Below are 21,519 nucleotides of genomic sequence, written 5' to 3' on the forward strand. Positions count from 1 at the left end.
TATGCTTTCGCCTTCAAGTGCACGTCCAAGGGCCTTTGCATGATTGTCTATCCAATCTAAGCAGATCACAATAGTCCTTTGCTACGTAACTTGGTATTACTATAAGTACCTATCGAGACTTTTATATCTGGCATCATTTTGGATCTTACCTAAGAAAATTATGACAATCCTGTCCGTATGACTATCATCAATCCGTACTTATTTTCATATGTTTCCTTCCGTCTCTACATATTTTGATGCACACTCTTTTAATAATTGGCTTACTCTCGCCCTTTACACCATTGACGCAACGGGTTATCTAGTGAAGGAGAGAGGAGGGATGAAGAGTAGAGAGAGTGCGATAATGATGCATCTTGCTCGCGCCTTGTTTCATCCCGCACGCCAGCTTGGAGGGGAGCACTCGACTCTAGGATGTGAAAACTGAAAAGGAGACGAACACCATCTATAGCTAGATAAGGATTAGGCAATGTTGTACTAATATATATACACAGGTTAGGGCACACACGGGCAAACTAAAAAAATGTGTTTCACATCTAGTTTATAAATTATCCTTTTTTATTATATTTTTTTGATATATAAATTATTGCAACTTCACTGATTTAATTTATTGGGTTGAAATGAGTGTTATTTTTTTTCTCCCGTTGCAACGTACGGGCTCTTTTGCTCTTATAAATTATCCTTCCTATTACTTCTTTTCTAGTATATAAATTATTGCAACGTCACTGATTTAATTTATTAGGTTGAAATGAGTGTTATTTTTTTCTCCCGTTGCGGCTCTTTTGCTGGTTAGATAAAAAAAAACTGCAAATATACTTTGCATCTAAAGTTCCGAAAGCACCCTAGGCCTTGGTTGTTGCCTTGCAAAAACATAACTTTGTGCACATCAAGGCAGACGACCGAAGCAGCGGGATAGTCGCGGTTACCACCGAAAGAAGTCCTCACTGCTACCAGTCTACCATCACTGCTCCCCGCAAAAAAAAAAAAGTCTACCATCACTGCTACCGTCGCATGGAGGCGGACGGCGCCGCCGCCGCCGCCGCCGCGGCTACAAGGGGGAGGGAGGCGGAGATCATGGAGGCCCTCCGCGCCCGCGTCCCCTTCTTCAAGAAGCAGGCCGAGTGAGCGCCTTCTCCACCTCTGCTCGTTTCCCCTTCTCGGACTAGTTGGTTGTGCGGGGTCTATGCCTTCTAGGGTTTTTGTCTGGGCGACGCGCGGCGCGAGTTGCTGTCCGAGGGTTTCGGCGACGGGGATGGGCTGCTTCGGAGTTCGAATTTCAGTCTGTGGCTCGTTGGTGTATGTTCTATTGTTCTGGAACCGAGAGGGTTTTGGTCGTCTGGATTCAATTTAGTCTGTGCGATGATGGTGGTCGAGGCAAATAGATGCAACAGGCTGCATTGATTCCAGGTCCGTCCAGAATGTGGCACAGTACCTGTAGCTCCTAAGATTTAGGTCTTAAGGGGGATGGAAAGGAAACTCTAGGGTTTTATCCTTTAGACAGAGGGAACTGGAACCTCGCGGGCAGTTAATTGTTGTGTACTGCTGGCTTTGTCGATTTTGTGGGCACTTCATTGCTGTGTATGGGCACATGTGTTAGCCAGAGGGAATGGACCTTGGTGTCCTGTAATGCAATGTGCATGGTTGGTTCTTCCTCTCCGCGGTGTTCTGCAAAGCTGTTGCAACTTGCAAGTGCTATACCAAATGCAGCTATTAAAGGTTAGTAAGGGCTAGGAAGCAGATTTCTTGTGAGCAGGCGACACTCGAAGAGATCATGACAACTTAAGGTGTTTCTGTAGACCTGGGTGCGTCGGGTAGTACCGTCCATCTATGCTTTCTAGTCTAAAAGTAGAGGCCAGTGTTTTCTTCTTCCTTAAGGAATTTTGGACGATTTGTGCCCTCTTATTTAGCTTGGTCAACGCAGAAGAATATAACACCAATGTTTCCCCTTTTCAGCTATTTGACTCTTGAAGGTGTGAGGAGAACATTGGAGAAGGACATGGATTTGAAGATAAATTCACTTGATCCTCATAAAAAGTTCATTAGGCAATGTGTAGACAAGGTATGATGGATGATAATGTACATGGGCTTTCCGATGATGCAATAATTAACATGGAGAAAATACCACAAGTGCAATTAATGGTTCCATATGTTAACGATATTTTATCTTAACTTTGTTAAATGTTACTTCTAATATTTACGGAAGCTATTGGGCTGAATTATATAAAGGTATCCGTGGCCTTTATTGTTTTTGACTGCATGGAAGGTTAATTGTATTTGTTTATCCGCTAAGAAGCTAGCACTGATTATTTTGCAAATAGTGTATTCTGCAGATCGGCTTATCTTTTGATTAAGAAAATGAAGTTTTTTATCTCGGAATTGTAGACTGTTCCTGCCAAGTCCTTAGTAGGCTGCAGGTGCCAACCTGCCGCCTGCCTAGCTCCTACTCTCTTCAGAGCACTGCAATTTTTTTTCTTATTCCAAAAATGTTATGTCTTACTACAAAAGTAAGCACGGACAATTGTCTCCTATTTAATCTGCATTGTAGTTGGCTAATTTATCTTCTTTTGTAATGCAAAGTTGACTGATTATCTTCAAGATAATAATGTGACTACTTACGTGAATGTGAAAACTGAGTACCCATAACGTATTTAATATCTTGTGAAGACACCATAATAACATTTACTTGATATAACACACACGTCGTAGAACAAGCACTTGAGTCCATTAACCTGTACCTATGACTAGTACTGGTTTGATTGCATGACTAATTCCAAATTTTGATACACGCATGGCTAAGCACTCTAGGCCATGCAGTAATAAGCAGTAGTTTTTATGCTATATCAGATGACTTGTCACTGAGAATGAAATCTGCTTAACTTAAATGCATGGAGATCACCTTTTTCTATTGAATATCAATGAGCAGGAGTCAGGAGGATATTTAGAGATTATCATTCATATGACAAGTTAATAAGTGAGAAATGAATGATGAGGTGCAGTATGTACTCATGCTAGATAAATTTAATTGCACTTGTATAGCTAATATGTTGTTACTTTCAACCGTTAAACCTTTGTGTCCATGATTTTGGTCAATTCGTTGTTGAACTCAAAATTTGTGTGCCCAGATTTTGTAACTGGGGAACTTTAATCATGTATATTTTTTATTTGATAAAATATTGTGATAGTTCAGATGTTAGTTCCCTTAAGTTTTGTTTGGAAGTTTAGAAAATTAGTCCATTAGTATAATACTCCCTCCATTCCAAATTGTTAAATTACTAGTTTTATCCCAATTCTACAGGAAATTGTGCTGATATTTTACAACATCAAATATACTCCCTCCGTTCCCAAATATAAGTCTTTTTAGAGATTCCAACAAGAGACTACATATGGAGCAAAATGAGTGAATCTACACTCTAAAATATGTCTATATACATCCGTATGTTGTAGTCCATAGTGGAATCTCTAAAAAGACTTATATTTAGAACAGAGGGAGTATATACTCCCTCCGTTCCGAATTACTTGTCACAGGTATGGATGTATCTAGATGTATTTTAGTTCTACATACATCTATTTCTACGACGAGTAATTTGGAACGGAGGGAGTAGTATGGAAATATATTTTATGATGGATCTACTAAATTAATTTTGTTTTGTATATGTGGATGTATTTTTCTGTAGACTTGGTAAAAAGAAGTTTGACTTAGGACAAAGGTAGAACTTCATTTAATTTGGAATGGAGGCAGAAGTATTTTTATTTCTTAATTTCAGATAGAACCTGCTAGGTTTGTATTCATCACATATTATTTACTCAGCTTTCTGTAATGTTCACTTTTACTATCCGTTGTGCACGATACCAGGTGTTTTCTGGTTGTGACAATGAGAATACTGATAATGCATCAGAGAGGGCTGAAGCTAAAGTGGATAACTTATCAGAAGATGCCCAACCAATGTTGGGCTCAAACAAAATCTCCTCCAGTCCTGATGAGCAGGGGGCAAGATCCAGTGAAACCGATAAAGACCCGGAGGGGGTGAAAAATCACAGTTCTGGTAGTAATATCACCGAAGCTATGATAAAGAAAGCTATTGACAAAAGGGCTTCCTATTTCAGAGAGAACTCAGAGTATGTCTCCTTAACCTGTCATTGTTAATCTCTGCTGTTACTGTTTTGAAAGCCTTGCGATGGCCAACAATTACTAATATCTCGCTTGAGTATAAGCATCTACCTTTACCTTGTGACATAAGCACATATGCCATCAGAAGTATTGGCGTGAACTAGATAATTTAAAATTGTAAAATTTGCTTCTGGGAGCCTGTAGAAAGTAAAAAGGGGTCAACCATTCCATCTGTGACCTGATTGATTATTTTAGTTGGAAGACATTATTTCGTATTTCCATACCCATCGTGAAATATCTTTTTTTTTGGGGGGGGGGGGGTTCATATTGGAGATACAGTTTTCTCTTCCCATGACCAGTAAAAGATAATGTTTCATGAGTAGTAAATAGTTATGTTGCACATTGTCATGCTATAAAGATTTATTTCCGAAATGGGCAATATTACCGTCAGTTGGAACTTGTATATGCAGTGCATAATTTATAGGGCATGTGGGCAGTGTAGTGTCACAGCTGGTGGAAACTTAACTTGGGAACTTGAAAAGGTCAATGAGATTTAGTTGTTTGCGGTGATCTGATTATTTATTAGGAACCGTGATAATAACAGACTATTAAGTGCATAATTGATCCATTGAAAGCTATAAGACAGGTCTTTTATCAAGCATTTGTGATAATAACTAGCATAATACCCATGCGTTGCCACGGGCGACAAACATACGGGAATTGAACATTTGGTCAAAAGGTCATTAATTCTACTTCGCAGATTTTGACCACGATACATGTGCAAGTTTCACAGATTTTTTGTTCAAAAGATGTCCTGCTAAGTAGACAATGGATATAATACCAGACATCTTAATCTTCAATAAAAAACATAGAGGTAAGAAACTCCTACATCTATTGATAAAATAAAACTACAATAAATTAGTCTAATTGAAACTATTATATCATTCCTACAAATTTAGTACTCCAAAATGACACTAATACGAACTTTAACTGTATTCATAAGAAGCGGCTAAGACTGACGAACTTTTTGACCAATACCATTCTGATTCGGGGCATATTGTTAGCTCCTCCCTGGCTGATTCAACCTTGGTGTCTCTTGTATTCTAGTAGACCAGACAAAGTAATCTACACAATGTATTTTAACTGCCAGTGCCAGCGACTCAGTAGTCAAATATCTTACATATAAGGTGAAGACAGTGACTCGGGATACCAAAGCATGCCCATATTTCATCGCATTGACGAAGGTAAGGCAGCAAAAAATGGCCTTGTCTCCAGCTCTGCCCTGATGTATGATAGGCTTCACTACGCTTCTGCTTAATCCTAGGCTCAGTCTCTAGCTCCACTTCCATCGCACTGTCGCTCCGCTGTTAAGATCTGAAACAAAAAAGTAACCCAATCAACGCCTAGCACTGGGTGGTGAGTTATAACATACTTTTCTGCTTGTTCGTACATAAGAATAATATGATCTGTGCAGCTACAACTATGACATGAAGAATCAAGGAGAAAAAGAATGAATCATGTCCATGTTAATTAGCGAGCAGTCTGATGTCTATCAAGTTTGCAACATGTACATGATAAAAGATTTATAGGCAAACACCACAACACAAGATGTAAATTAGCTCTCTCGCAAGTTACCTCAAAGATAAATATCAGCTAAATTAATATGGCCACTCACTCTTAACTCGCTTATCCATGTATAAAAACATCTCCTGTTCATAGCTCACACCGGAGAACTCCTCTGCCCTAAACTGCTAGGCTCCTCCTGGTACACTAATAACACCGTGGGGGCGCCCAAGCCCTAAATGTGTGGATAAGTGTGGCATTGTTGTGGTGCAAACATGGTCAGAAAGCAAGTGGAACACCTACAGTCAATTTGGTGTAGTTGTGCCTATTCATACAAATCCAAAATGAAAGTCTGTTATGAGCACCATAAAGATAAAAATCATCCATAGCATTTCAGTGCATAGTTGCACACTCTTAAAGACAAAAGTTAGTTTCATACAGTGCATTACCTAGGAACACCATTTGGTGTACTGAGCATAATAATTCCAATTTATTCTATGGCTATGAAATGCCTAAAAGTGAGATTGTGACATGAAAGCAAGCACTCAGCAAGGTGATGCCAGTGGCAAGCTCTCTCTGCCACTCCATTGTTGGAGCTTAACTCTTCGAAGCAGCAAAATGAGCAATCTCAAGTTCTCAATGAGCAGGATAGCAACATTTAAGGTGTAGTTGTGCCTATTCATATGCCTGGCATTCACACCATGTTCACTTCGGCATTGAATCCTAAATTGATCAAATTTTAACATGTATCAATTCTTTGCCCTGGTTATTGAGTAACATTTCTCATGATTCACCATTTCTGATGTAATTAGAGAACTGTTGGTACGGGAGGGGAGTGCCTTCAGACGGGATTCCTTCTCGTGTCTGGTGGCTCGCGTGGTTCACTCTTTTTGTGGCGGCTCTCACGGGACAGAGGAGGGGCATCTCTTCTAGGTCAAATCCACTCATGGGCTTGGGCCCAACAGACATATCAAGATGGGCTAGGGCCCATACCGGCAAGGTTTTTGAGTCGCGACTTGGCGAGTCGCCGCGAGCCCTGCGGCTCGGCGTATAGTCGACGAAAGTCGCTGTATAGTCGCGATAAGTCGCTGTATAGTCGCAAGTCGCCCTGATTTTTGGAAAACGACTTGGCGATTAGTCGGCGACTATACAGCGACTAATCAGCGACTCAAAAACCATGCATACTGGTTCAACACTCCCCCTCAAGATGGGTGGTAGATATCTACCATCCCCATCTTGTCACACGCCAAGTTACAGTCCTTTGTTCCCAGTCCCTTTGTCAAGCAGTCTGCAAATTGCTGCCCAGAGCTGACATGTGTAAGGCTGATGATCCCAGCATCAAGTTTCTCTTTAATGAAGACGCGATCAATTTCCACATGCTTCGTCCTATCATGTTGAATTGGGTTATTAGCAATGGCTATAGCTGACTGATTGTCACACCACACCCTCAAGGGTCCCTTACTCAGAAGTTTCAACTCGCACAGCAGGTGCTTCACCCAGAGCATATCACACAACCCTTGAGCTAATGCTCTATACTCAGCTTCTGCTGTTGATCTAGACACAACAGTCTGTTTCTTGTTTCTCCATGACACCAAATTTCCTCCCACAAACACACAGTAGCCTGAAGTTGATCTTCTATCATCTTGACAGCTAGCCCAATCAGAGTCACTATAGCCATCCACCTCAAGATGTCCACTCTTCACAAACCACCACCCTTTACCCAGAGTCCCCTTCAAGTATCTCAGGATTCTGTGAACAATATCAAGATGTCCACTACTTGGTTCATGCATGTATCTACTCACAACCCCCACGCGCGTACGTAATGTCAGGCCTTGTATGACACAAGTACAATAACCTCCCAACCAGCTTATGATAATCTTCCTTATTCACTAGCTCACCTGATTGTGCTGTCACTTGATGATTTTGTTCAATCGGAGTAGGGGCTGCACGACATCCCATCATGCCCATGTCACTCAAGAGATCCAAGGTGCATTTTCGTTGGCACAAAGATATTCCCTTCTCTGTCCGAGCCACTTCTATGCCAAGGAAGTACTTTAGATTGCCCAAGTCTTTTACCTCAAACTCCTTGCTTAGACAGCCTTTCAATCTCTCTATTTCCTCCTTATCATCTCCAGTGATGATAATGTCATCCACATAAACAGCAAGAATGGTGATCTTCATATCAAAGTGCCTGTAGAACATCGTGTGGTCACCGTTACACTGACCATACCCCATGCCACGGACAGCATGTCTGAACCTATCAAACCATGCCCTCGGTGATTGCTTCAGTCCATACAAGGATTTCTTCAGCCTGCATACCTTCTCCGTGGTCTCTGAAGTACCAAAACCTGGTGGTATCTTCATGTACACTTCTTCCTGCAACTCACCATGCAAGAAGGCATTCTTGACATCTAATTGATGCAATTTCCACCCAAAGTTTGCAGCACAGGAGACCAATATCCTTACCATGTTCATCTTTGCCACGGGAGCAAACGTCTCATCATAGTCAATTCCATAAGTTTGACTATATCCTCTGGCGACCAATCTGGCCTTATACTGTTCCACCTTCCCTTCGGGATTCTGCTTCACTGTATAGATCCACTTACAACTCACTGCTTTCTTTTCTGCCGGCAATGTGGTTAGCACCCAGGTCTTGTTTTTTCTCAGTGCTTCCAACTCCTCTATCATCGCTTCACGCCACTTCGGATCTTGCTTTGCGGCCCTCCAATCCTTTGGGATTGACACAGTTTGAAGAGACGCAACAAACACTCTATAGGAAGGAGACAAAGCCTCATAAGACACATAATTTCCAATGTCATGATCATCAAAAACCTCCGGTGGTAAAGCCTTCTGTGTTGCTTCACGTGTCCCCTTTCGCAATGCAATAGGCAGTTCCACTGTGTCAGATGAGCTTGCACCACTGCGTTGCTGCTCCCCAGGCACTGATTGCTCCCCCTGCACTTGTGGTTGCCGCCGGGAATATACCAGACGAGTCATGCACTTGTGGCACTTGTGGCTGTCGTCGAGAGTACACTAGGGGAGTCTTCTGCCACCGATCTCGAACAGGGAGCTGGAGATTACCAATCTGAATGGAACCCATTGGTGCCTGGACCTGAACCTGCACATCACCATCAGTGAGAGTACCAACTGGAATTGTACCCACAATTGGCTGGACTTGAACCCGCACATCATCATTAGTGTTGGTGTCCACAGAACCCTCCTGAGTGCGAGATACAGCCTTCTCCCCCTCTTGACCATCCTGCACAGAGTGTGAATGGTCAAGCCCTTGAAGCAACACACTTAGATCTGTGGGCTCACCATAGAATGGCTCAGACTCCCTGAAGGTGACATCCATACTGACAAACCTACGCTTCTCAGAGGGACACCAACATGTATACCCCTGTTGACTAGAAGAATAGCCCAGAAAAATACACTTCACTGCTCGCGGATCAAGTTTCCCAACAGAAGGACGATGATCACGAACAAAACAAGTACTGCCAAACAACTTTGAGGGAACAACAAACTTAGTTTCTCCGTATACTAGCTCACACGGCGATTTCATGCCTAGTATTCTTGATGGTGTCCGGTTGATCAGGTATGTGGCTGTCATAACTGCTTCACTCCACAAGAACTTGGGCACATTCATTGTAAACATCAATGACCGAGCAACCTCAAGAATATGTCGATTCTTCCTTTCTGCCACTCCATTCTGAGGAGGGGTGTCTGGGCATGATGTTTGATGAAGAATACCTTGATCAGACAAGAAGGCCCCAAAGGTGTTGTTCACATACTCTATACCATTGTCAGTCCTGATCACCTGCACCTGCACCTGAAATTGATTCTTCATGAAGGCATGGAAATTCTGAAAACAGCTAAACACCTCATCTTTGTGACGCATCAAATAAAGCCAAGTCATACGAGAATAGCAATCGATGAATGTAACAAAGTACTTCATTCCATTCATTGACACAACTGGGCAAGTCCATACATCCGAATGAATCAACACAAACAGGGATATGCTTCTAAGCCCCTTACTCACATATGAGGCTCTTGTGTGTTTGGCATATTCACAAGCATCACATGTCAACTTGCCCTTGCCTATCCCACACATAACATCCGGAAAGATTCTACTCATCTTATCAAAAGATATATGCCCCATCCTACAGTGATGGATCATCACCTCCTTCTCCTTGTCCTCCATGGTCGCAGCACACACCAAGTTCGGCTGCACCTCCTGGTCCATGTACCAGAGCCCCCTATGCCTGGTGCCAGTCCCAACCATCTGCCTCGTCTGTCGCTCCTGAATCACGCAACCGAATTTGTCAAGGATCACACGACAGTCTATGTCATCAACGAGAGCACTGAAAGATACCAAATTGACAGGACAAGCTGGCACATGTAAAACTGAGGATAGGGAGATGGTTGGAGTGCACTTTACTGTACCAATCCCTATGACAGGCTGTTTTGTGCCATCAGCCGTTTGTATAGTGCCCGTGTGAGAAGGGGGATGCTTATTGTAAGACTCGAACACACAGGATTTACTAGCAACATGCTTAGATGCTCCAGAGTCAAGAACCCACTCTGGAGCACTTTCATTAGTAGCAAGAGATGCTCTTTCCAAATTACCTTCATCAGTGGAGGCCCAGTGAGCAAAGTGACCATAGGCAGCATCATCAACATCCTTGCCTTTTGATGTCCCCATGTCTCCTGCAACGGCCATGTGAGCCCTCTGACCCCCCGAGTGTCCTGAGTAGCCACCTCTGCCCCTAGAAGCCTGACCCCGTGAGGTCTGTGAGTATCCACCTCTGCCTCTAGCACTCCTGCCTCTGCCAGTTCCCCCTCTGTTGTATCCCCTGCCTCTGCCACGAGTTGGACATTCCCTCTTCCAGTGTCCCGCCTCCCCACAGATATGACATTTGTTGGGATCTCCCCACTCCATGCGCTCAGTGGCTGCAAATGTCGAAGCTGGCACAACCTTCACGTCTGCATGCTCAAGAGATAGGCGCACCTCCTCTTGAGTCATCGCTGCAATAGCCTCGGCAATGGTAGGCAGACTAGGTGCATCAGGGAAGCCTTCCTGCCATCAAAGCAACCTTTGAGGCCAGCCAAAAGTTTCAGCACATGTCTCCGTGCCATCCATTTGTGCCCTGACTCGATTGAAGCGGCATCATAGAGTTCCAAAGGGTCGCAGTTATCCTGGTCTGCCCATAGAGCCTGCAGTTCTGCCACGTATGCCATCACTGACATGTCATCATCTTGGCGCAGCAACCTAATCTTGTCCTCAATCTGAGCAATGAGCATGACATTGCCCTTGCCAGAGTACTGGGTGTACAGAATCTTCCATATCTCTGCAGGTGTGGATAGCCCCTCCACGGAGCGTCCAATGGAGGGCACCACGGAGTTCAACAACCACACCATAAGTACGGAGTGGATGACCTTCCACCTCTTTCCCTCTGCACTACACTTGTCTCCTGGTTCTGCAACGGTGCCCAGCAAATGTCCATCAAGCTCCTTCTGCTCCACAGCCCACAAAGCCCTCCTGGACCAACTCAAATAATTTGTCGCCCCCTAGCTTCATGTCCAGAGGCGACATTTCAAGTTTCTGAGACACTTCCTGTCGAGGAGCGTTGGCCCCAGAGTTGGACTCTGCGAGGATCTTCGCTAGCTTCTCGAAAGCCTCAGCAAGAGCATTTGGTTCAGCCATCGTTGGTCGGGATAAACAGCAGCAGCAACCCCCAGAATAACACAGTCCAGTTACTCGACAGTAGCAGCTCTCAACGGCAGCAGCCACACCACACTCCCAGCAGCCACACCGCAGCAAGTCCCCAAAAGAAAATTTGAATCCACAGCCTCACGAGCAAGCTGCAGAGACAAGTAGCAACAGCAGACACACCAGCGGTCCAGCCCGAGCACGTCCTAATCCAGATTGAGCTCCCACAAAGTGACAGAGCCACACCTCCTCTGTCGTGCAGCCACAGCACCGCCAGCCGCCTCTGCTCCTAGATCCGCCAGCCGCCTCTGCTCCTGGCTCCGCCGCCGCCGGCCATGCAGCTCCCGCGCCGCCGCGTCACAGCACTGCCGCCTCGCGCGCACGCACACGGCCGCGCCCGCAGCCGCCTCTACCCGCCTGGCCCTGCCACCTCGATGGCGAGCGACTACGCCACTGCCGCCGCCTGATCTGATACCATGTTGGTACAGGAGGGGAGTACCTTCAGACGGGATTCCTTCTTGTGTCTGGTGGCTCGCGTGGTTCACTCTTTGTGGCGGCTCTCACGGGACACAGGAGGAGGGGCACCTCTTCTAGGTCAGATCCACTCATGGGCTTGGGCCCAACAGACATATCAAGATGGGCTAGGGCCCATAGCGGTTCAACAAGAACATATTGTGGAATAAAATGTCATGTGATTCACATATTCAGAGCGAGAATAGGAGGCTAGCAAAATTTCATGCACAGTTCGGTGCCATAATAAAAGCCCCATAATCGGATCACTAAACCTACGGATTGACCATATCTAGTGAACAAGGGTAGACATAGTTTTGCACAAATAAATGGTTGCCATACATGCACATGAAAGGCCCAAACAATATAGGGCCAACCAAATAAAGAAGGGTTGAATCAGCAGTCTCACCATCGTCTCAAGGTTCTTCTACCTACGTCCTTCTCTCACCTCCTCCTGAGCAAACCCACCCCATCCAAATCCATCTCATGCATTGATCGATCTCACTACTAATCATCAAAAACCGAATCCCCACTCTGCCTTGTTGCTATAAATCCCGTTTTCCCTTTCGATTGAGCTCCACAATGATCTAATTTATAAATCAATGTGGTATCCTTGTTTTGCTTTACCACTTTTCCTCGAAACTAACCTATATGAAACCTGGCATGGCCTCCAGATCCTCACCCTTCCAGCCTTCCTGATGATGGCCTTCTACATGGCCTACACAAATCTAATGAAGAAATATGATCAAACTAAAGAACTCCAAAAAAGATCAAAGCATGCGATGCAAGCAGGAGAGATAAATGGCACACATCCGAGCAGCTCACCACATTGGCAATACATCCGATGAACTCACCATAGGAGAGCTCCATGAGGTACTTGGGGACGAAGATGGCGGGTGGGTGCAGCCTGTAGAACCCTGGCGTGGCAACATACATGGGAGGCTGCTCGACATGGCATGCTGCGAGCACCAGCCTATGTCGAAGGCGAGGCTCAGTGTCGGCAAGATGATGCAGGTCTCCAGTCAGCTGATGGAGATGTGTTCCACGGGGTACCCCTCGATTTCTAGCCGCCTTAGGCTTTACGGCTGGGGAGGGGTTTGGAGGAGGAGCAGCCGTGGAGGTCACCACCTCGTCTGACTTGCTCCGAGCGGGATCGAGGGCGAGGGATGAGCTGTCATCGGTGGCGGCCATCTAGGGTACGCCATAGCCAGGAGTGTTGGGCCTCTCAAGTGGGAAGAGGTGAGAGGGAGCCGTCCGACTCATGAGGGATTAAAAACCCAATGGAGGAAAAACCTATTTCACGCGTAAACAAAGGCAGGAGAAAAAAATCGGAACGGAGAAGGTGGGGGAGGGAATCATAGGAGGGAGGAAAACCCTGGAGGCAAGGAAGCGAACGTACCAATTCCCATTTAATAGTAAAGATTGATTGTGTTAGCATTATAAAGTACTCATCTTAAAATGAATTATCAGGTACTGACTATTAATGTACGAGAAATTTTATATCGAGTTTAATTATACACTTCAACATGTCTTGTTCTAATTATGCTTCAGATTTTTTCATACTTTTTAGGCATGTCTATTTTATCTTGGCGAAAGCATGTAGGTTTGTATTTACTTGATTTTGGTTTGAATGCTGGAGTCTGGATTAAATCTAAATGAGGAGAGCATAAGTGACTTTCTACAGAACATTCCAACATCCATTTTACCTGTTTGTAGCGTGTTTGATTATTCAGCATGTATTCACAAAATGAAGCAATGCAGAACTCTTACTCTACTAGGAGTTCGACGGACTTTAGAAGAAGACCTCAAACTTGAGAGGAAAGCTTTGGATGCTTTTAAGGATTTTATTACCAAAGAGTTAGATAGAGTAAGTTTTAAATGTGCATTAGAAACGTGTCTATTTGGTTAGCTCATGTGGTGTGATGCTTGAATTAGCTTTAGCTTAGAAAGACTTTTTTGACTGTGTTTCTCTTATTTTTCTGTATGATAGGTTTTGCAAGAACCTGAAAATGGAACAACGGATCATAGTAAACAGGAGGCTTGCAAGGATGCTGGTCAGAAAACAAGTAAAGGCTCTAAAAGAGCTCGTCAAGACTCTGATACCTCTGAACTAAATAATAGTCATAGTGAGAAGGAAGACAGTGATGAGGATATAAGGCCAATAAAGAGGGGGGCTGAAAAAGGCAGATATATAAAACAGCAGATTTTTTTTGCAAAAAGAGACAATAAAAGTGATAAAGATCAAGGTCAAAATTCTGCAGAAGATAATCCCCTTTCATCTGCTGTGAATGATAAGAAGGTTTTTATTTGTTTTTTATGTTGGGTTCTGGAATACTTGTTCTCTCGATATATTAGCTTTACCGTTTTTATATTTTGATTTGCGCAAAAACAACAGGCAGCTCCAGCCCATGGCAAACGAGTAGAACGTCTTAAGTCAGTAATAAAATCTTGTGGAATGAGGTAATCCTTACTTTGGATACTTGAATGCAAGTTGATGCATTTTCAAATAACGAATTTTACTAATGTGTTATCTTAAACTAGTGTGCCACCTTCTGTGTATCGGAGGGCAAAGCAGGCCCCGGAGAGCAAGCGTGAGGCTTGTTTGATAAAGGAGTTGGAGGATATACTTGAAAAGGAAGGATTGTCTTCACACCCTTCTGAGAAAGGTCCAGTTTGTTGCTGAATTACTTGTAATTATTACGTGCGGAAGCTTCTGTTAGTTGTTTCATTTTCTAAAGTTTATATGGGTAGCAATAGGATGTTAGGTAATCGAATTGTTCTTTGTGGAGAACTCTGCTTGGGTGCAGGATCCAGCGGTGGGTGCACAAGGTTGTGAATCTGCCCACCCGATCCGATTCTCACTTCTACCTTGATTTAGAAAGTGCGGTAATGAGTCTTGTCCCTTGCATCTTAAAACAGAAAAAGGAAAAATTATCGCATGTTCGTCAAAACTATGAACATTATGGAAGGTGTTTGTTCCCAATAATAATATATACTGCATGACTGAATTGTGATGGGATAATCTCGTTCGAACTCTTTTACCTTGGAGAACTCTCCTTGGGTGCAGGATCAAGCGGTGGGTGCACAAGGTTGTGAACCCACGCACACAGATCTGAGTTTCTGCCTTGACTAGCAAAGCGTTCGTTTGTTGCAATGAATAAAAAATAAACCACTACGTGCTCATGAATCTGAGAAACAACTTAGTGTACTTCTTACCACTCAAATGTTGCATCAGTTAGATGCCTTGTATTCTTGAATAGTATCTATGGCGGACCATCTCCAGGTAAATGATGAGTACATTCGATGAGCAAGAAATATATGAGATGCGTCAAAAGCAGCAAGTAATAATGATGATCTAGAAACAGATTCTGGCCAAAAAACAGAGCACGAATGCTTTGCTAGGCTGATGGTCCATTGGTCTTCTGCATCCGTGCCTATACATACCTTTAACCCGTTGTTGGTGCTCTATTGTTCTTCTGAACATTCTTTTCCGGATCACTGACACAAATCATGTTGGCCATCTCCACAAAACACCACCACGGATTTGCCCAAGCAGGTTTGAGCTGAGCTCCCACCATATTTTCCTTTCAATCAAGTCTTGCCTAAATCATCTAAATGCCTGCAAATAAAACATGCATCTTTGGAAACGTTTTTCAACAATTGATAAAACCAAACCAATCTCATGTTAAACCAATTTCTTTCTGTAAATCATTCTAACAAACACATGGCAAGCATATTAAAAGGTATAAATCTCTGCCAAGCATTTTTAGCAAACTCTTGATATGGTAACTTGATGCACTGATAAAACAAACAATAGGGAGGGGCAAGGAACGAGGCAACCTGGGATCTGAGAAGGCTGTTAGTCTAGTCGGCTTCAACAGATGGGATAGCTTCGTGCCTGTCCTCGCCGCCCGTGGCTCTAGGGGAGTCGCGGTTTTGAGGGCTGCTGCTGCTGAGGTAGAACAGAAGGGAGAGTGGCTTCTCCGGCGGGACTCACCGGCTCCGGGGTGGAAGAGCTCTGAAAAATTGAACCTGAGATCGGCTCCAGCCGCTGTGAACATCGGCCATGGCAACTTAGCATGAGGAGGGAGGCACAAAGGTCATGCCATCTCCTGGGCTCACGACGAAGAAGCTGCAAGCCAGGAAGGTGACCTCGTTGGCGTCTTTGGCGGTGAAGGTCACCAAATTCCGAGGAGATGATGGCCATGGGAGGTCGAGGCGCATGAACTTCTCGCGCATCTTCTTGCGGCGGCAGTTTGGAGGTTATCCCGTGAGATGGCGGAGCGATTGCGGTGAGGTACGCCAACTCGCTGTCCACCACCCACCAGTCCGGCTTCATTGCGGCCTATCACAGAGGCTGGGCTTTCCATCTGCGACCATCCAGTGCCACCGGTGACGAAGCCACCTCGGTGGTGTGCCTAATGGCGCTGCGTGTGGATGTGGGAGATGACGAGCGTCTGGCCCTGTGACCCTGTCTTGTTGCGCAACCAATCGAGAGCACGTTCCAGCCTCACCCCGCGGTCCTTCTTTCCCCCTGTGGCCGCCTCCGGTCTACATAAGAGAGCACAGGAGAGTTCTACATAAGAGAAGGGCAGTTGTACTTCGGTGACACGAGGACGCGGGCGTGTATGTTTTTTTTTTCTGTTTCTTTTTTGCCCTAACCGATCATGCATGGAGTTTTTCTCCTGATTTTGCGATGATATTTTTTCTCCCATTTTTTATCATGCGGGGGTAGGAAGGATCTCAGGACAGAAGACAAAACTCTCTCTTTATAGTAAGTAGAGATTTAGGAATAGTGCATTAACGAGTCTTGAATCTTAAAACAGAATAGGAAAACTAGCACGTGTTTCTCAAAACTATGAACACTGTAGAATGTGTTTCCAAATAATAATATATGTGACTGAATTGTGATGGGGTAACCTTGCTCCTGAACTCTTTTAGCTGGTTATGTATATTTTTTCTGTTGTGAGTGCTGCCTGGAGTTAATGTATAGATTACTTGAAGCATGTGTATGTTACATGTAATCAGTTGACTTGCCTAACTGTTATGCATTTTTTAAACAGAAATTAAAGCAGTGAGAAAAAGAAAGGAAAGAGCAAAGGATCTTGAGGGCATAGACATGAGCAATATTATCACGAGTTCTCGTAGGAGAAATGCATCTAGTTTTATACCCCTGCCAGTGCCTAAAATTGAAGCTGATAGTGACAGCGATGATGATGATGATGATGATGGTGAAGAGGAGAATGTGGAGGGTGGAGATAAAGGTGACGACGACGATGCAGAAGCTGGAGATGGATGTGCTGATGGTATGATTCAATAGTTTGTAACATTTGAATTTACTGTCAACAGCATTGCTATTTACAACTTTCTTTACTGTTGTATTGAGGAGAAATATCAATTGTTGTCTACATTAACTTTTTTGCGATGAAGTTTGGAAAAATTGAACTTTGAAAGATATGAACCTGGCAGGCAGCACTAGGTGGTGTTTTAAATGTTTTTATCACTTTGGCACCTATATTTATCTTCTTTTGTATCCTGCAAATAGTATCAAGTTTGATCCTGAAACTTTGTAGTGCCATAGAAGTCAGACATTTTTCAGTTTGAGAATTTCAGGAAACTCCTGCATACATATCCATTTACATCTGTTTTCTGTAGATTCCTACGCTTACTAGTAAAGGAGTGACCATGATTCAAATTGCCTAAAATATGTGTAGCTGTTTGAGCCACACAATCTAATGGAAAAAAAATAACTTTTTGATTCAAAGGATTTCCATGGGAATTTTGGAGGGTTGAAACCCTTGGGGAATTTTCATGTGCTGGTCCTTTGATTCGTAGGTACTGAATACCATAGGAATTTTTCATAAGGATTCCATTGTACTACATTTCAGCATCGACTCAAACCTGTTGGAAAGGAATCCTTTGCTTTTCCTGTGAAGCAATCAATCAAACCAAATTCTTGTAGGATTCAGATGGACATGACATTGCAATCCTGTATTTTTCCTATTCCTGCATTTTAAGAATCTTGTGAACCAAAGAGGCCCTTAAACATTTTCTTTGTTAGCGGTTAACTATTTTGTCGTTCTCTCATGCTAAATCACCTAATGTAAAGCTTTATGCACTCTCTGAAATGCCCACATCTGTTTCTTACCATAGTGACAATTCTATGCATGTTCAGATGCTGGAAACGGGAGCGATTGACTCTTGCGGCGTTACTACAAGGTAGAAGGAAGTAGTTCTGGCCTTGGCTGGTTCGCTGTGGGCCGGGATTAAGCCAGTTGTTCAGAAGTTACTTTCTGGCATCTTATTTATGCTGCCGTTAATATGGTCCCTACTATATTATTGGCTGGGCATATTTATTAGACTAATACACTAGGCAATCATTGCTGTAGTCCCTTAACCTAATGTATAATATCAGGCGTGTTATCTTGGCAGCTGGCTCAGATTCGTGTTTTCATCTAGTTCGAAAGCTACATCAACATTACGTTTGTTCAATGTGTGTGTGACGCACGAGAAGTCGCATCTTATCAATTTTGAGAAATTGTCATGTCTGGTGCCCACTCGTGGTGATTTTGTCGTGGCTAGGGATTATTCGTTGTAGTCATATTTCGTTTAGTTTTATGGCTGGTCTGATGCAGGCGAGGAGCTCCAATGTTCTAAGTTTCTTTAGCAACAAAACTTCACTGATTAATGACGGCGATATGCAACGGCGCCGCACACTGTGAACTAATCCATTGCAGAACGAACGCAAAAATGCCGAACCCTGTATTCACTAATCAAAAGCAGAGCGCGCGCAAAAATTTATGGCAAATAAGCAAAAGGGCAGGCAGATGCATGCGCATGCATCCTGATTCCAGGGGTCCCATTGCGAGTTTTTTTTTGACGTGGAACACAATGCATTCCAATTAACTAGTGGACACGGCACAATCGTCGGCCACAGCACCATTTACATCTTGGGAAAGATCAGTAAGTCAAATACGTTGGCTGTTGATCAAGGCCCTTGAACCATAACCACCATTTACATCTTGGGGAAGATCAGTAAGCCAAATACGTTGGCTGTTGATCAAGGCCCTTGAACCATAAGGGCATCTTCAATGCTGGGCGCTTGGAGAGGCGCCAGGGATTTTTTCCTGCTGATATCCCGGTCGATGGGCAGTTGGAGCTGTCAAATCCTGGCATCGGACGCCAGCGGGCGCAAAAGGTTGCGTCGAACGCTTCCTTCCTTTTCTCCCTCGCATGCGCCACATAGTCAGTTTAATTAGCGTACAATTAGCGTCCATGGTTAGCATCTGGCGTTGGAAGGTCAGGCTCTTAGATTTTTCTAATTTAATACTATTATTTTGTTTCCTTCGTAAGCGCCTGGTCAGGCACCTGGCATTGTAGATGCCCTAACCAGCTAACAAGTGGGCCGGAACATTACATTGACGAGGACAAGCATCTATTCTATAATCTATAAATCCTGCTTGCAGTTTGAACTTTGCTTCACGGAACAGGATGCCAAGAGGTGCACGATCCTAGGTATCTGACCCCAATGCAAGCTTCAGAGGAAGACATTCCGTGATAAATATAACTCGGCCCATACTGAACTGTTCGACTAGCCTGATAGCATTCATCATGGCCAACGCTTCTGCATGTATGGCTTCAGAGAGACAGTCCATTCTGCCAGCAGCTGCAAAAATAACATCACCCCCCCTCGTCCCTAGCAATGCAGCCCCATTCGCCATCTCCACTATTTAAAAAGGCAGCATCCACACAAATCTGAACGCAATCGGGAGGCGGAGAACTCCATTTTGGTTCGCTAGCGACAGTCACAGTTTGTACAAGGGGTTGTTGAGGCAACCATTCAGATAAAATTGTGGTCTGGCTCGAAAAATCTGACGGAGACAAACGTCTTTCACCATGTCGTTTCCTGTTTCGCTCTGTCCACCATTTCCACAGCAGGCAGATAGTACGAAGCTTAGTCTCCGCCGGCAAACCTAGAATGCGCTCAGTCATCTCCATAGAGTTGCTTGCTTCCGTAAGATAAAGACGGGTTAATCAAGCTCGGACACTCGCCAAATAGCCTTGACCTCTTTGCACCGGAGGAACAGATGACTACCATCTTCAAACACCCTCCCACACATAACACATTTTGTGTCAAACTCAACTCCACGTCTCTCGATATTCATCAACAGAGGATGGCTATTATGTGCAAGACGCCACAAAAAATGGTAAACTTTCCCAGGACATTTTACTTCCCAAAGCTTCTTCCAAATTTTCTGTTTCCGAACACCTGTACTGGAACTCGTCCCGATGGTCTTGCAGATTTCATATCTAACATATTGACATGCACACAGTATGCAGATTTCACAGAGAAAAGACCTTTCGCATCATACTGCCATGCTACAAAATCATAATGTTGTTCGCACAAAGGAATGCCCAAGATTACATTGGAGTCGGGGGGTACAAAAGTTTGCTTGACCAATTGTTCATCCCAAGTGTTTGTTACTGGATCAATCAATTCTGACACACGGGTTAGAATTTGATTCCCCTGTCTAGTGAAAGGTGCCCTTGCTTCATTCGTAGGCAGCCACGGATCAGACCACATGTTGATATATTCGCCAGAACCGATCGTCCAGATATAACCCTCCTTTACAATCTCGAGCCCCTTCAAGATACTCCTCCAGGTGTACTCATACTGTTTGTTGGAATTGCCATTAGAATGTCACCATTTGGGTAATATTTTGCCTGTAAAACCCTCGCACAAAGTGACTCCGGAGCTTGCAATAGGCGCCATGCCTGCCTAATTGCTGAGCTGAGTATTAGTACCAAGGGCAACTTACGACGGCCGTGCACCAAAACGCTCCCAAACGTTTGGACCATGTCGCCCCGATACCCTTTTCCCTCTATACGGTTGACTATGTGTATAAGAATGTACAAAGATGAGTTTCACCATATTTCCAAGGAGAGACCCCTCAATGCCTTTTCCCTATGACTCAAATAAAACCAAAAAATCCTTGAGTCTTCAGAAAACCAATGCCTTTTTCCCTTTTTGAATTAGGGGGCCATCCATCTCCTCCAAAGAACACCAAGAAACCAATGTTCTGAGATACACTTGATAACCGACATTAGTCCTTACTTAACCCATTGTCATTGACACCAAAATGTCATTGAGAAATCAATGCACTTTCAATCTGGTGATTTGATGACAATACGGTTAGAGCATGTCCAGAAAGATATAATATATGAGTGATGCCATGCCAAACTACAAATATAGGAAGCCCCCCTTGATATGCGTAAATAAACAACTAATGCTTGAAATGCACTTTGCACATAACAAAGGAGCTCCCCCTGTATCAATAGACAAGTGTAATGAAATGAGTGAAGCATATAGCAAAGAATACATTGCACAAGCTGGTAAGTGACCATAAAGATCAACAACGGTGCACAAGGTCACAAACTAGAGGTGTGGTGTGAGAGAGGAAGTAGCGATGATATGATATGAATAAGATGGCATGGGTATGAATAATAATACTTCTCCCCGAAAAGATGTGTTTCAGGAAGTGCTACACTTAGGAGAATACTAACTACTTGATATTTTATAGTGAGAGTTTAGCCTAATAAAAATGACTAGCACGCTATCAAAAGGGTGCAA

At 43.8% G+C, this 21,519-nt stretch overlaps 1 protein-coding gene across 2 annotated transcripts; it reads left to right on the plus strand.

Annotated features, from left to right (window-relative positions):
• Positions 1 to 884: 884 nt before the first annotated feature.
• Positions 885 to 18,432, plus strand: LOC123097405 (protein IWS1 homolog A). 2 transcript variants are annotated; one of them, XM_044519118.1, is made up of 9 exons: positions 885 to 1,118; positions 1,951 to 2,056; positions 3,851 to 4,113; positions 13,605 to 13,755; positions 13,879 to 14,187; positions 14,284 to 14,348; positions 14,430 to 14,554; positions 16,952 to 17,194; positions 18,064 to 18,432. In XM_044519118.1, the coding sequence occupies exons 1-9, from the start codon at positions 1,009 to 1,011 to the stop codon at positions 18,084 to 18,086; spliced, it is 1,395 nt and encodes a 464-aa protein (XP_044375053.1). In that variant the 5' UTR covers positions 885 to 1,008; the 3' UTR covers positions 18,087 to 18,432. The 2 variants fall into 2 exon arrangements, with proteins under 2 accessions (XP_044375053.1, XP_044375054.1); XM_044519119.1 differs by having other exon boundaries at positions 13,650 to 13,755.
• Positions 18,433 to 21,519: the final 3,087 nt, after the last annotated feature.

The sequence above is a fragment of the Triticum aestivum genome, chromosome 4D, assembly GCF_018294505.1.
Source record: "Triticum aestivum cultivar Chinese Spring chromosome 4D, IWGSC CS RefSeq v2.1, whole genome shotgun sequence".
In the NCBI taxonomy this organism is placed as follows: Eukaryota; Viridiplantae; Streptophyta; class Magnoliopsida; order Poales; family Poaceae; genus Triticum; species Triticum aestivum.